General features: G+C 45.3%; 1 protein-coding gene across 1 annotated transcript in view; it reads right to left on the bottom strand.

Moving 5' to 3' along the window:
- Positions 1 to 14,596, bottom strand: part of nup155 (nucleoporin 155) — a 206,695-nt gene that overhangs the window by 144,143 nt on the left and 47,956 nt on the right. The window contains exon 8 of the mRNA XM_087975422.1: positions 9,926 to 10,031. Within this exon, the coding sequence (XP_087831548.1) occupies positions 9,926 to 10,031 (106 nt within the window). The remainder of the gene's footprint in view (positions 1 to 9,925; positions 10,032 to 14,596) is intronic.

Below are 14,596 nucleotides of genomic sequence, written 5' to 3' on the forward strand. Positions count from 1 at the left end.
GCTCTTCCAGCACCACTAATCCTCAATCTGGTTTCCAGCATCTGCAGTCATTGTTTTTACCTAAAAGAGATTGAGGTTCACAAGGAAGAGGTATTAGAAATACTGCAGAGTATGAAAACAGACAAGTCCCCTGGGCCGGATGGGATCTATCCTGGGATCCTCTGGGAAGCAACTGGAAGCTGGAGTTGGATGAACTTCGGATCATTCGGGAGGCAGAGGGGGTCATAGATCAGAGTTATAGGGAAGTAGTAACTCCAAAGATGGCAGATAGATGGGTGACAGTGAGGGGGACTGGGAGGAAACAGCCAGTGCAGGGACCCCCTGCGGCCGTTCCTCTCAAGAACAAGTATACCGTTTTGGATACTTGTGGGGGGGGGATGACTTACCAGGGGTAAGTAACGGGGCTCAGGTCTCTGGCACGGAGCCTGTCCCCGTTACTCAGAAGGGAAGGGTGAAGAAGAGCAGAGCAGTAGTAATTGGGGACTCGATAGTTCGGGGCACAGCTAGGCGGTTTTGTGGGAACGAGAGAGACTCACGTTTGGTATGTTGCCTTCCAGGTGCAAGGGTACGTGATGTCTCTGATCGTGTTTTCCGGGTCCTGGAGGGGGAGGGGGAGCAGCCCGAAGTCGTGGTCCATATTGGCACCAACGACATAGGTAGGAGGAGTGCCGAGGATGTTAGACAGGCTTTCAGGGAGCTAGGTTGGAAGCTCAGAGTTAGAACGAACAGAGTTGTTGTCTCTGGTTTGTTATCCGTGCCACGTGATAGAGATTCGAGGAATAGGGAAAGAGAACACTTAAATGCGTGGCTACAGGGATGGTGCAGGAGGGAGGGATTCCGGTTTTTGGATAACTGGGGTTCTTTCTGGGGACAGTGGGACCTCTATAAACAGGATGGTCTACACCTGAACCTGAGGGGCACCAGTATCCTTGGGGGGAGGTTTGCTAGTGCTCTTGGGGGGGGTTTAAACTAACTCTGCAGGGGCATGGGAACCCAGATTGTAGCTTCAGGGTGCAGGGCCTGGAGTGTAGGGAGGTTAGGAACATGGCATCAATTTCAAAGGAGGGTGCCTGTAAACAGGAAAGTGGTTTGAAGTGTGTATACTTCAATGCAAGAAGTATACGAAATAAGGTAGGTGAACTTGCAGCGTGGGTTGGTACCTGGGACTTCGATGTTGTGGCTATTACGGAGACATGGCTAGAACAGGGACAGGATTGGCATTTGCAGGTTCCAGGATTTAAATGTTTTAGTCGGGTCAGAGGTGGGGGTAAAAGAGGGGGAGGTGTGGCATTGCTTGTCAAAGATAGTATTTCAGTGGTGGAAAGGATGATGGATGAGGACTTGCCATCTGAGGTAGTTTGGGCTGAGGTTAGGAATAGGAAAGGTGAGGTCACCCTGTTAGGAGTCTTTTACAGGCCTCCTAATAGTCCTAGAATCATTGAAGAAAGGATAGGGAAGGTGATTCAGGAGATGAGTGACAGTAATAGGGTGGTTGTTATGGGGGACTTTAACTTTCCTGATATTGATTGGGAAAGCTATAGCTCAAGTTCGTTAGATGGGTCAGTGTTTGTTCAATGTGTGCAGGAGAGTTTCCTGACACAATATGTAGACAGGCCAACAAGAGGTGAGGCCATACTGGATTTGGTTCTGGGTAACGAACCAGGCCAGGTGTTAGAATTAGAGGTAGGTGAGCACTTTGGGGATAGTGACCATAATTCGGTGATTTTTACTCTCATGATGGAGAGGGATAAGTGTGTACTACAGGGCAAGAGTTATAGCTGGGGTCAGGGAAATTATGATGCGGTGAGGCATGACTTAGGATGTGTGGCTTGGAAAAGTAGACTCCAAGGCAAGAGTGTAAATGATATGTGGAGCTTGTTCAAGGAGCAACTATTGAGTGTCCTTGATAATTATGTACCTGTCAGGCATGGAGGAAAGGGTCGTGCGAGGGAGCCGTGGTTTAATAAGGAATTGGAATCCCTTGTTAAATGGAAGAGGGCGGCCTATCTCAAGATGAGACGTGAAGGTTCAATTGGGGCGATTGAGAGTTATAGGGTAGCCAGGAAGGACCTGAAGAGAGAGCTAAGAGCAGCAAGGAGGGGACATGAAAGGTCCTTAGTCGGTAGGATTAGGGAAAACCCTAAGGCTTTCTATAGGTATGTTAGGAATAAAAGAATGACTAGGGTAGGAATAGGTCCAGTCAAGGATAGTAGTGGGAAGTTGCGTGTGGAGGCGGAAGAGATTGGGGAGACACTGAATGAATACTTTTCTTCAGTATTTACTCAGGAACAGGGCATTGTCGTCGATGTGAATACTGAGTCACAAATAAGTAGAATGGATGGCTTTGAGGTATGTAGAGAAGAGGTGTTGGAAATCCTGGAAAAGGTGAAAATAGATAAGTCCCCTGGGCCTGATGACATTTATCCTAGGATTCTCTGGGAAGCAAGGGAGGAGATTGCAGAGCCATTGGCCTTGATTTTTATGTCCTCTTTGTCTACAGGAGTAGTGCCAGAAGACTGGAGGATAGCAAATGTGGTTCCCTTGTTCAAAAAGGGGAGTAGGGATAACCCTAGTAACTATAGGCCGGTGAGTCTCACTTCTGTTGTGGGCAAAGTCTTAGAGAGAATTGTAAGGGATAGGATTTATGCACATCTGGATAGGAATAATGTGATCAAGGAGAGTCAGCATGGTTTTGTGAAGGGCAGGTCGTGCCTCACAAACCTTATTGAATTCTTTGAAAAGGTGACGAAGGAGGTTGATGAGGGGAAAGCGGTAGATGTGGTATATATGGATTTTAGTAAGGCGTTTGATAAGGTTCCCCATGGTAGGCTACTGCAGAAAATACGGAGATATGGCATTGAGGGTGAGTTGGAGGTTTGGATTAGGAATTGGCTGGATGGAAGAAGACAGAGGGTAGTAGTTGATGGCAAAGTTTCTTCATGGAGTGCAGTCACTAGCGGTGTTCCGCAAGGATCTGTTTTGGGACCATTGCTGTTTGTCATTTTTATAAATGACCTGGAAGAGGGGTTAGAAGGTTGGGTGAGCAAGTTTGCGGATGATACGAAAGTCGGAGGAGTTGTTGACAGTGAGGAAGGATGTGGCAGGTTACAGCAGGATATAGAGAAGCTGCAGAGCTGGGCAGAAAGGTGGCAAATGGAATTCAATGTAGCTAAGTGTGAGGTGATTCACTTTGGGAAGAATAACAAAAAGATGGGGTACTGGGCTAATGGTCGGATACTTGGTAGTGTGGATGAGCAGAGGGATCTTGGTGTCCATGTACACAGATCTCTGAAAGTTGCCACCCAGGTAAATAGTGCGGTGAGGAAGGCATATGGCGTACTGGCTTTTATTGGTAGAGGAATTGAGTTCCGGAGTCCTGAGGTCATGATGCAGTTGTATAAGACTCTGGTGCGGCCGCATCTGGAATATTGTGTGCAGTTTTGGTCGCCATACTATAGGAAGGATGTGGAGGCACTGGAACGGGTGCAGAGGAGGTTTACCAGGATGTTGCCTGGTATGGAAGGAAGATCGTATGAGGAAAGACTGAGACACTTGGGGCTGTTTTCATTAGAGAAAAGAAGGTTTAGGGGTGACTTGATTGAGGTGTACAAGATGATTAGGGGGTTAGATAGGGTTGACAGTGTGAACCTTTTCCCGCGTATGGAGTCGGGTATTACAAGGGGGCATAGCTTTAAATTAAGGGGGGGGTAGATATAGGACTGAAGTTAGGGGTAGGTTCTTCACTCAGCGAGTCGTAAGTTCATGGAATGCCCTGCCAGTAGCAGTGGTGGACTCTTCCTCTTTATGGGCATTTAAGCGGGCATTGGATAGGTATATGGAGGATAGTGGGTTAGTATAGGTTAGGTGGGCTTGGATCGGCGCAACATCGAGGGCCAAAGGGCCTGTACTGCGCTGTATTCTTCTATGTTCTATGTTCTAAGAGATTGCCGAGCCTTTGGCATTGATCTTCAAATCATCATTGTATACAGGAATAGTGCCAGAAGATTGGAGGATAGCAAATGTGGTTCCCTTGTTCAGAAAGGGTAGTAGAGACAACGCTGGTAATTACAGACCAGTGAGTCTCACTTCAGTTGTTGGTAAAGTGTTGGAAAAGGTTATAAGAGATAGGATTTATAACCATCTAGAAAAGAATAATCTGATCAGGGACAGTCAGCGCAGTTTTGTGAAGGGTAGGTCGTGCCTAACGAATCTTATTGAGTTTTTTGACAAAGTGACCAAACAGGTAGATGAGGGTAAACCGGTTGAAGTGGTGTAAATGGATTTCAGCAAGGAATTCGATAAGGTTCCTCACAATAGGCTATTATACAAAATGCAGAGGAATGGGATTGTGGGAGACACAGCAGTTTGGATCAGTAATTGGCTTGCTGAAAGAAAACAGAGGGTTATAGTTGATGGAACATGTTCATCTTGGTGTCCAGTTACTAGCAGCGTACCGCAAGAGTCGGTGTTGGGTCCACTGCGGTTCGTCATTTTTATAAATGACCTGGATGAGGGCTTAAAAGGGTGGGTTAGTAAATTTGCAGACGACACTAAGGTCGGTGGAGTTGTGGATAGTGACGAAGGATGTCGTAGGTTGCAGAGAGACATTGATAGGATGCAGAGCTGGGCTGAGAGGTGGCAAATGGAGTTTAATGTGGACAAGTGTGAGGTGATACACTTTGGACGGAGTAATCGGAATGCAAAGTACTGGGCTAATGGTAGGATTCTTGGGAGTGCAGATGAGCAAAGAGATCTCGGTGTCCATGTTCACAGATCCCTGAAAATTGCCACCCAGATTGACAGGGTTGTTAAGGAGGCATACAGTGTTTTGGCCTTTATTAATAGAGGGATTGAGTTCTGGAATCAGGAGGTTATGCTGCAGCTGTACAAAGCTCTGGTACGGCCGCACTTGGAGTATTGTGTACAGTTCTGGTCACCGCATTATGAGGAGGATGTAGAAGCTTTGGAAACGGTGCAGAGGAGATTTACTAGGATGTTGCCCGGTATGGAAGGAATGTCTTACGAGGAAAGGCTGAGGGACTTGAGGCTATTTTCGTTAGAGAGAAGAAGGTTGAGAGGTGACTTAATAGAGACATATAAGATAATCAGAGGGTTAGATAGGGTGGACAGGGAGAGGCTTTTTCCAAGTATGGGGACGGCAAACACGAGGGGACACAACTTTAAAGTGAGGGGAGATAGGTATAAGACAGATGTCAGAGGTAGTTTCTTTACTCAGAGAGTAGTAAGGGCATGGAATGCTTTGCCTGCAACAGTAGTAGATTTGCCAAGTTTAAGTGCATTTAAGTCGTCATTGGACAGGCATATGGACATACATGGAATAGTGCAGGTGGGATGGGCTTCAGATTAGTATGACAGGGCGGCGCAGCATCGAGGGCCGAAGGGCCTGTACTGTGCTGTAATGTTCTATGTTAATACTTTGTGTCGGTATTCACCAAGAGAAGGTAGAGTATGGTCTCAGGGAAGAGAGCGTTGAGTTTCTAAGACAAGTTGCTATTAAAAAAGAAGAGGTGCTGTCTGTCTTAAAATGTATTAAGATAGTTAAGTCCCTTGGTCCTGTTGGGATCTATCCCAGTATATTGAGGAAGGCATAAAAACACATTACTTCACAGACACCGTTGCATCCATGATGGCCACAGGTGAGGTCCCAGAGGACAGGAGAATTCTCAATGTTGGCCCATTGTTTAAAAAGGTTAGCAGGGATAATCTGAGAAATTATAGGCCTGTGAGACGCTCAGTGGTGGTGAAATTATTAGAAAAGATTCTCAGGGACAAGGTCTGTACGCATTTCGAAGTGAATTGACTTATTAGCGATAGACAACATGGTTTGTGCAGGGGACGTCGTGCCTCACTAACGATCAAGTTTTGTGGAGGTGATGAAGACGACTGAAGAAGTAAAAGTGGCTGTTCTTGTCTACATGGACTTCAGTAAAGCCTTCGACAGGTCTCTCATGGCAGATTATAAAAAAGATGAAGTCACCTGGTATCGAGGTGAGCTGGCAAGATGGATACAGAACTGGTTTAGTGATAGGAGACAGAAAATAACAGTGGAAGGATGCTTTTTGGAATGGAGGGTTTATAGAGTCATAGAGATGCACAGCACAGAAACAGACTCTTTGGTTCAACTTGTCCATGCCAACCAGATATCCTGAGGTAATCTAGACCCATTTGCCAGCACCTGGCCCATACCCCTCTAAACCCTACCTATTTCATATACCCATCCAGATGTCTTGTAAATACCGTAATTGTACCAGTTGCCACCACTTCCTATGGCAGTTCATTCCATCTACACATCACCCTCTGCGTGAAAAAGTTGCCCCTTCGGTGTCCTTTTTATATCTGTTCCTTCTGTTCCTTTGTAGGCGGCACGGTGGCACAGTGGTTAGCACTGCTGCCTCACAGCGCCAGAGACCCGGGTTCAATTCCCGCCTCAGGCAACTGACTGTGTGGAGTTTGCACGTTCTCGCTGTGTCTGCGTGGGTTTCCTCCGGGTGCTCCGGTTTCCTCCCACAGTCCAAAGATGTGCAGGTCAGTTGAATTGGCCGTGCTAAATTGCCCTAGTGTTAGGTAAGGGGTAAATGTAGGGGTATGGGTGGGTTGCGCTTCGGCGGGTCGGTGTGGATTTGTTGGGCCGAAGGGCCTGTTTCCACACAGTAATGTAATCTAATTCTCACCCGAAACCTATGTCCTTTAGTTCTGGACTCCACCGGGGAAAAGAACTTGCCTATTTATCCTATCCATGTCCCTCACGATTTTATAAACCTCTACAAGGTCACCCCTCAGCCTCCAATGCTCCAGGGAAAATAGTCCCACCCTTTCAGCCTCTCCCTGTAGCTTAAATCCTCCAACCCTGGCAACATCATTGTAAATCTTCTCTGAAACCTTTCAACTTTCACAACATCCCTCTGATAGGAAGGAGACCAGAATTGCACGCAATATTCCAACAGTAGCCTAACCAATGTCCTAAACTACCACAACACGACCTCCCCCAACTCCTATACTCAATGCTCTGACCAATAAAGGAAAGTATACCAAACAACTTCTTCACTACCCTTTCTACCTGCAACTTGTCATTGAAGGAGCTATGAATCTGCACTCCAAGGTCTCTTAATTCAGCAACACTACTCAGGACCTTACCATTAAGTGGAAACGTCCTGCTAAGATTTGGTTTTCCAAAATGCTGCAACTCACACTTAGCAAGATTAAACTCCACTCCCTGGCCTGTCTGATCAAGATCCCGTTGTACTCTGAGGTAAACTTCTTCGCTGTCCACTATATCTCCAATTTTGGTGTCATCTGCAAAGTTACTAGCTATATTTCTCAGCACATCAAAATCATTTATATAAATGACCAATAGTTGTGGACCCAGCACTGATCCTTGTGGCACACCACTGGTCACAGGCCTCCAGTCTAAAAAGCAACCCTCCACCACCACCCTCTGTATCCAAATGGCTAGTTCTCCCTGTCTTCCAGGAGATCTACCCTTGCTAACCAGTCTCCCATGAGGAACCTTGTCGAACACCTTAATGAACTCCATATAGATCACACCTACAGCTCTGCCCTCATCAATCCTATTTGTTTCTGGATCTCTGCCCTCATCAATCCTATTTGTTTCTAGATCAGTGGTGCTGGAAGAGCACAGCAATTCAGGCAGCATCATTTTGCGGCTTGTCGGATGCTGCCTGAATTGCTGTGCTCTTCCAGCACCACTAATCCAGAATCTGGTTTCCAGCATCTGCAGTCATTATTTTTACCGAATCCTATTTGTTACTTGCTCAAAAAACTCAATCAAGTTTGTGAGATATGATTCCCTACGGACAAAGCCATGTTGACTATCCCTGATCAGTCCTTGCCTTTCCAAGTACATGTAAATCCTGTCCCTCAGATTCCGCCAACAACTTGCCCACCACTGACGTCAGGCTCATCGGTCTATTAATTCCCTGCCTTGTCCTTATCACCTTTCTTAAATAGGGACACCATGCTAGCCAACCTCCGGTCTTCCAACACCTCACCTGTGACTATCGATGATACAAATATCTCAGCAAAGGGGCCAGCAATCACTTCCCTAGCTTCCCACAGAAACTGATCATTTATCCACCTTTTTGTGTTTCAAGACATCCAGCAATTCCTCCTCTGTAATATGGTCATTTTTCAAGATGTCACCATCTATTTCCCCACATTCCATATCTTTCATGTTCTTCTCCATAGTAAACACTGATGCAAAATATTTGTTTAGTATCTCCTCTATCTCCTATCTCACATAGGGGCCCTCTTCTCTCCCCAGTTACCCTTTTGTCCTTAATGCCATTTTAAAAACCCTTCGGAGGTTTGCCTTAACCCTATTTGCCAAAGCTATCTCATGTCCCCTTTCTGCCCTCCTGATTTTCCTCTTAGGTGTACCCGTAATGCCTTTGTTCTGTAAGGATTCATCGGTCTCTCCTGTCTGCACCAGACATGTGCTTCCTTCTTTTCCTTAACCAAAACCTCAATTTCTCTTGTCATCCAGCATTCCCAAATGTGCCAGCCTTTCCTTTCACCCGAACAGGAATGTACTGTCTCTGCATTCTCGTTATCTCATTTCTCAAGGCTTCCTATTTTTCAGCCATCCCTTCACCTGCGAACATTTGCCCCCAGTTTTTGTAACTTCTTGCATAATTCTGTCAAAATTAGCCGAATACCATGAATTCCACCGGGGTCAGCGCTGGGACGTCTGCCATTTGTGGTCTACATAAATGACTAAGAAGAAAACGTGGCTGGTCTAACTGGTAAGTTTGTAAAAGAAACACAGTCTGGTGGAGTTGCAGTTAGTGTGGAGAACTGTCAGAGGATACAGCAGGATATAGATCAGTTGGAGGCATGGGTAGAAAAAAAGTGGATACAGTTTAATCCAGACAAATGTGAGGTAATGAACTTAGGAAGGTCAAGTACAGGTGGAAATTATACAGCAAATGCCAGAACCTTTAGGAGTATTGATATGAAGAGGGATCCACAAATCACTAAAGGTGGCAACACAAGTAGGTAAATAAGGGAGTAAAAAAGGCTTCTGGCATAATTGCCTTCATTGGAAGAGGCACTGAGTAGAAGGATAGATCAGTTATGCTGCAGCTTTACAGAACTCTAGTTAGGCCACACTTTGAACATTGCGTACAGTTCTGGTCAAATTACTAGAAGGACGTGGATGCTTTAGAAAGGGTACAGAAAAGGTTGACCAGGAGGAGTTTAACCAAGAAAGGTTGGATAGACTGGGTTTTCACGAGAATGCAGGAGGTGAGGGGTGACCTAATAGAAGTTCATAAGATTGTGAATGGCATGGAGAGAATGGAAAGTATGAGGCTTTTTCCCAGGGTGAAGGCGTCAATTACTAGGGGACAAAGGTACCTGGACAAATGTATGAATAGGAAGGGAAGAGAGGTATTCACATCCTGTAAATAAAGACAGTTTTAGTACGCAAAGGCAAATTGTGGCACCACAGGCTTGGAGTGCCAAAAAGGCTGTTCCTATGCTGTATTATTCTTTGTAAAGGTTAGGGTTAGAAGAGCCAGTGCAGTCACAAAGGGCAAACAGTCATCTTCTGATCCATAACACTTCCACGATTCTGAGATCACAGGGCAACAAGTGAAAGGGATGCCTCCTCATATTTTGGTATCCAGCCTTTCCAATATGAGATATATCACCCACACAATACAATTCCTTGTGGATTGTTACTGCTCCACCACACGGTGCTTACTTGATCCAACTCAACAGTGACAGTCTCCACCTGATTTGCAAGTCAAAGTCAGGTTATGGTTGGCTTCCATCATGTGACTTGGAGGCGGTGAAGTCAACGGACAAGCTCTGTACAGAGAGATATAACTAACTATTCGGTATTGCCCTCTAGCCCATGGTGATTTTTTTGCATTTTACTTACCATCTTCAGAGAAGGTGAACTGCAGAAATGAGGGAACAAGGAAGGAAAGAGAACTCTTTGAGTGATTTATCTTCCTACATCGCTGGCTAAACCAGCCAGCCTCAGCCTGCAAAATCAAGGATATCAGATTGTTAAACAAAAACTAAACTCAAACTTTTCCATCACAACCACTGTCATCATCTCTTTTTTTCATTTACAAGATGTCGGTACTGTTGGCTGGGCTGGCATTTATGACCCTTTCCTATTTGCTGTTAGCAAGGTGGTTGTGAGCTGCTTTCTCGAACTGTTACACACCAACAATACTGTGGGATCAGAGGATTTTGAGCCACCCACAGTGAAGGATCAGTGATTTACTTCCAAGTATCACGATATAGAGGTTGAACCCCTCTGCTAGTTCAAAGTAACATCACAGAAAAGTTCGCCTCGCCTTGTAATCTTGTAAAAGTGTGAGTGAGTGAAAGAAAATCCCTGATTTCCACTGTTCAAAAAAAATACACTATTTATTTTCCTAACTCTAACAGTGAGCACTAAACAGAAGCTATTAACAAATCCGAGCCCCATTTTTGTGAACTAATCACTACCTGGCCCCAATTCTTTGGGAATGCTGCTCCAATTATACAATTATTAAACATTAAATCAACTTAATCTCTCAAAGTCCATACACTCTCTTATATTGTCTTCATTCTGTCCTTTCAATTCTACTGTCTTCTCCCTGGGTCATTGTCTTAGGTTTTTCTGCGAATGCCTTTGTATACAATTTCTTGATACCTTTAATAGATTATGCCTTCCAAGAGATTTATTTTGAGAGCAAGATGTTTATTTCTTCGGGTGGCAGTTGGCTCTGACTAATCTTCGTTTTTACAACCCAACATTGTACCCTTGCATTGGTCCGATGCTGTCAGTACAATAAAATCCAAATTCAATTGATTTTTTGGTATTCTGGGCATTTAATTCAATTGGTTAAATTCAAATCCGGTTGCCTTAACATCAAAACACAATCCCAAGCTAATGGTTACATTCTCAGCACACTCTGCACATGTCAATTAGTCTCAGACACGTGTGCTGCCACAATCTTTCAACTTCATAACACAAGTCAGATGGTGAGTGTTTTGGAGAGGAACTAGCAGGTTATGATGACCTGTGTATCTGCTGTCCTTACTATGCCAATGTAGTACTTCACGTCAAAGGTTTGAAAACTGCTAATGTGGAGCCTTGACGAATTGCAGCAGTGCACCTTTTAGACAACACAGAGTGATGTGCTGACTACCATAACAATCACAATGATTTAAGGCAGTGGATAAGGTGTGAATCAAGCTTCATGGGTATCATCGAAGCTGCACACTCCCAGGCAAGTGAGGAGTATTCTACCAAACCTCTTACTTGTGCTTTGTAGATGACAGACCAGCTTTGGAGAATCAGGGGGGAAGTGTCACACAGCAGGATTACTCGCCTCTGACCTGTTGTCAGAAGCTTATGAATTCAGAGGAGGAGAAGAAAACTAAACCCCTCATGTGTCCCACAAAGGATGAAATTGAGAGAATACTAAAAGGTCTGATAGCTCCTCGAAGGTAGATTACTCCCCAAATGCCTGTAAATTGGGAGAGGGGAGTGTGCAGCAGGACGCGGGTGCCCTTATGTACCAGTCACTGAAGGAAGGTATGCAGGTGCAGTAGACAGTCAAGAAGGCAAATGATATGTTAACATAGAACATTACAGTGCAGTACAGGTCCTTCGGTATTCAATGTTGCGCCGACATGTGAAACCAATCTGAAGCCCATCTAATCTGCACTATTCCATTATCATCCATATGTTTATCCAATGACCATTTAAATGCCTTTAAAGCTGGGAAGTCGACTATTGTTGCAGGCTGTGCGTTCCATGCCCTTACTACTCTGAGTAAAGAACCTACTTCGGACATCTGTCCTATATCTATCACCCCTCAAATTAAAGCGAAATCCCTTGGTGTTAGCCATCACCACCCTGTCTAACCCTCTGATTATCTTATGTGTCTCTGTTAAGTCACATCTTAACCCTGTTCTCTCCAACGAAAACAGCCTAAAGCCCCTCAGCCTCTCCTCATAAGACCTTCCCTCCATACCAGGCAACATCCTGGTAAATCTGTACCCTTTCCAATGCATCCACATTCTTCCATGCAGTGACCAGAACTGTACGTTGTACTCCAAATGCGGCTGCACCAGAGTTCTGAAGAGCTGCAACATGACCTCACGGCTCTGAAACTCAATCTCGCTACCAATAAAACCTAACATACCGTACGCCTTCTAAACAACCCGATCAACCTGGGTGGCAACTTTGAGGGATTGATGCACATGGACACCAACTCAATAGCCTAATTCTGCATTGTCCCCATAACCTTTGGTCCCATTTGCCCCAAATGCTCTATCTAGCCAGCCCTTGAATATATTCAATGTTTTGGCATCAACTACCTCCTGTAGCAATGAATTCCACAGGCTCACCGCTCTTTGGGTGAAGAAATGTCTCCTCGTGTCTGTCCTAAAGGATCCACCCTGAATCCCCAGAGTGTGGGGAGGAAAGGGTTGTGTGAGGGAGCCGTGGTTTAATAAGGAATTGGAATCCCTTGTTAAATGGAAGAGGGCGGCCTATGTAAAGATGAGGCGTGAAGGTTCAATTGGGGCGATTGAGAGTTATAAGGTAGCCAGGAAGGACCTGAAGAGAGAGCTAAGAGCAGCAAGGAGGGGACATGAAAGGGCCTTAGTTGGTAGGATTAGGGAAAACCCTAAGGCTTTCTATAGGTATGTCAGGAATAAAAGAATGACTAGGGTAGGAATAGGTCCAGTCAAGGATAGTAGTGGGAAGTTGCGTGTGGAGGCTGAAGAGATTGGGGAGACACTGAATGAATACTTTTCGTCAGTATTCAATCAGGAACAAGACATTGTTGTCAATGTGAATACTGAGTCACAATTAAGTAGAATGGATGGCTTTGAGGTATGTAGAGAAGAGGTGTTGGAAATTCTGGAAAGGGTGAAAATAGATAAGTCCCCTGAGCCTGATGGCATTTATCCTAGGATTCTCTGGGAAGCAAGGGAGGAGATTGCAGAGCCATTGGCCTTGATTTTTATGTCCTCGTTGTCTACAGGAGTAGTGCCAGAAGATTGGAGGCTAGCAAATGTGGTTCCCTTGTTCAAGAAGGGGAGTAGGGATAACCCTAGTAACTATAGGCCGGTGAATCTCACTTCTGTTGTGGGCAAAGTCTTAGAGAGAATTGTAAGGGATAGGATTTATGAACATCTGGATAGGAATAATGTGATCAAGGATAGTCAGCATGGTTTTGTGAAGGGCAGGTCGTGCCTCACAAACCTTATTGAATTCTTTGAGAAGGTGACTAAGGAGGTGGACGAGGGGAAAGCGGTAGATGTGGTGTATATGGATTTTAGTAAGGTGTTTGATAAGGTTCCCCATGGTAGACTACTGCAAAAAATATGGAGGTATGGCATTGAGGGTGAGTTGGAGGTTTGGATTAGGAGTTGGCTGGCTGGAAGAAGACAGAGGGTAGTAGTTGATGGCAAAGGTTCATCTTGGAGTGCCATCACTAGCGGTGTTCCGCAAGGATCTGTTTTGGGACCATTGCTGTTTGTCATTTTTATAAATGACCTGGAGGAGGGGTTAGAAGGTTGGGTGAGCAAGTTTGTGGATGATACGAAAGTCGGAGGAGTTGTAGACAGTGAGGAAGGATGTGGCAGGTTACAGCGGGATATAGATAAGCTGCAGAACTGGGCAGAAAGGTGGCAAATGGAGTTCAATGTAGCTAAGTGTGAGGTGATTCACTTTGGTAAGAGTAACAAAAAGATGGGGTACTGGGCTAATGGTCGGATACTTGGTAGTGTGGATGAGCACAGAGATCTTGGTGTCCATGTACACAGATCTTTGAAAGTTGCCACCCAGGTGAATAGTGCGGTGAAGAAGGTATATGGCGTACTGGCTTTTATTGGTAGAGGAATTGAGTTCCGGAGTCCTGAGGTCATGTTGCAGTTGTATAAGACTCTGGTGCGGCCGCATCTGGAGTATTGTGTGCAGTTTTGGTCGCCATACTGTAGGAAGGATGTGGAAGCACTGGAACGGGTGCAGAGGAGGTTTACCAGGATGGTAGAAAGATCGTATGAGGAAAGGCTGAGGCACTTGGGGTTGTTTTCATTGGAGAAAAGAAGGTTTAGGGGTGACTTGATAGAGGTGTACAAGATGATTAGGGTTTAGATAGGGTCGACAGTGAGAATCTTTTTCCACGTATGGAGTCAGCTATTACAAGGGGGCATAGCTTTAAATTAAGGGGGGGGTAGGTATAGGACAGATGTTAGGGGTAGGTTCTTTACTCAGCGAGTCGTGAGTTCATGGAATGCCCTGCCAGTAGCAGTGGTGGACTTTCCCTCATTATGGGCATTTAAGCGGGCATTGGATAGGCATATGGAGGATAGTGGGCTAGTGTAGGTTAGGTGGGCTTGGATCGGCGCAACATCGAGGACGGAAGGGCCTGTACTGCGCTGTATTCTTCTATGTTCTATGTGACCCCTAGCTCTTGCAGACCATCGGGAACCACCCAACTGCGTCCCTCCCCATCCCTCCATCACACCACTGCCACAAGGTAACCTGTCGAGTCCTGTTAGAATTTAATAGGTTTTTGAGAACCCCTTATTTGTT

This window comes from Chiloscyllium plagiosum, unplaced genomic scaffold (assembly GCF_037043375.1).
Source record: "Chiloscyllium plagiosum isolate Xiang-an unplaced genomic scaffold, Cpla_swu_hap1 HiC_scaffold_2, whole genome shotgun sequence".
Classification (NCBI taxonomy): Eukaryota; Metazoa; Chordata; class Chondrichthyes; order Orectolobiformes; family Hemiscylliidae; genus Chiloscyllium; species Chiloscyllium plagiosum.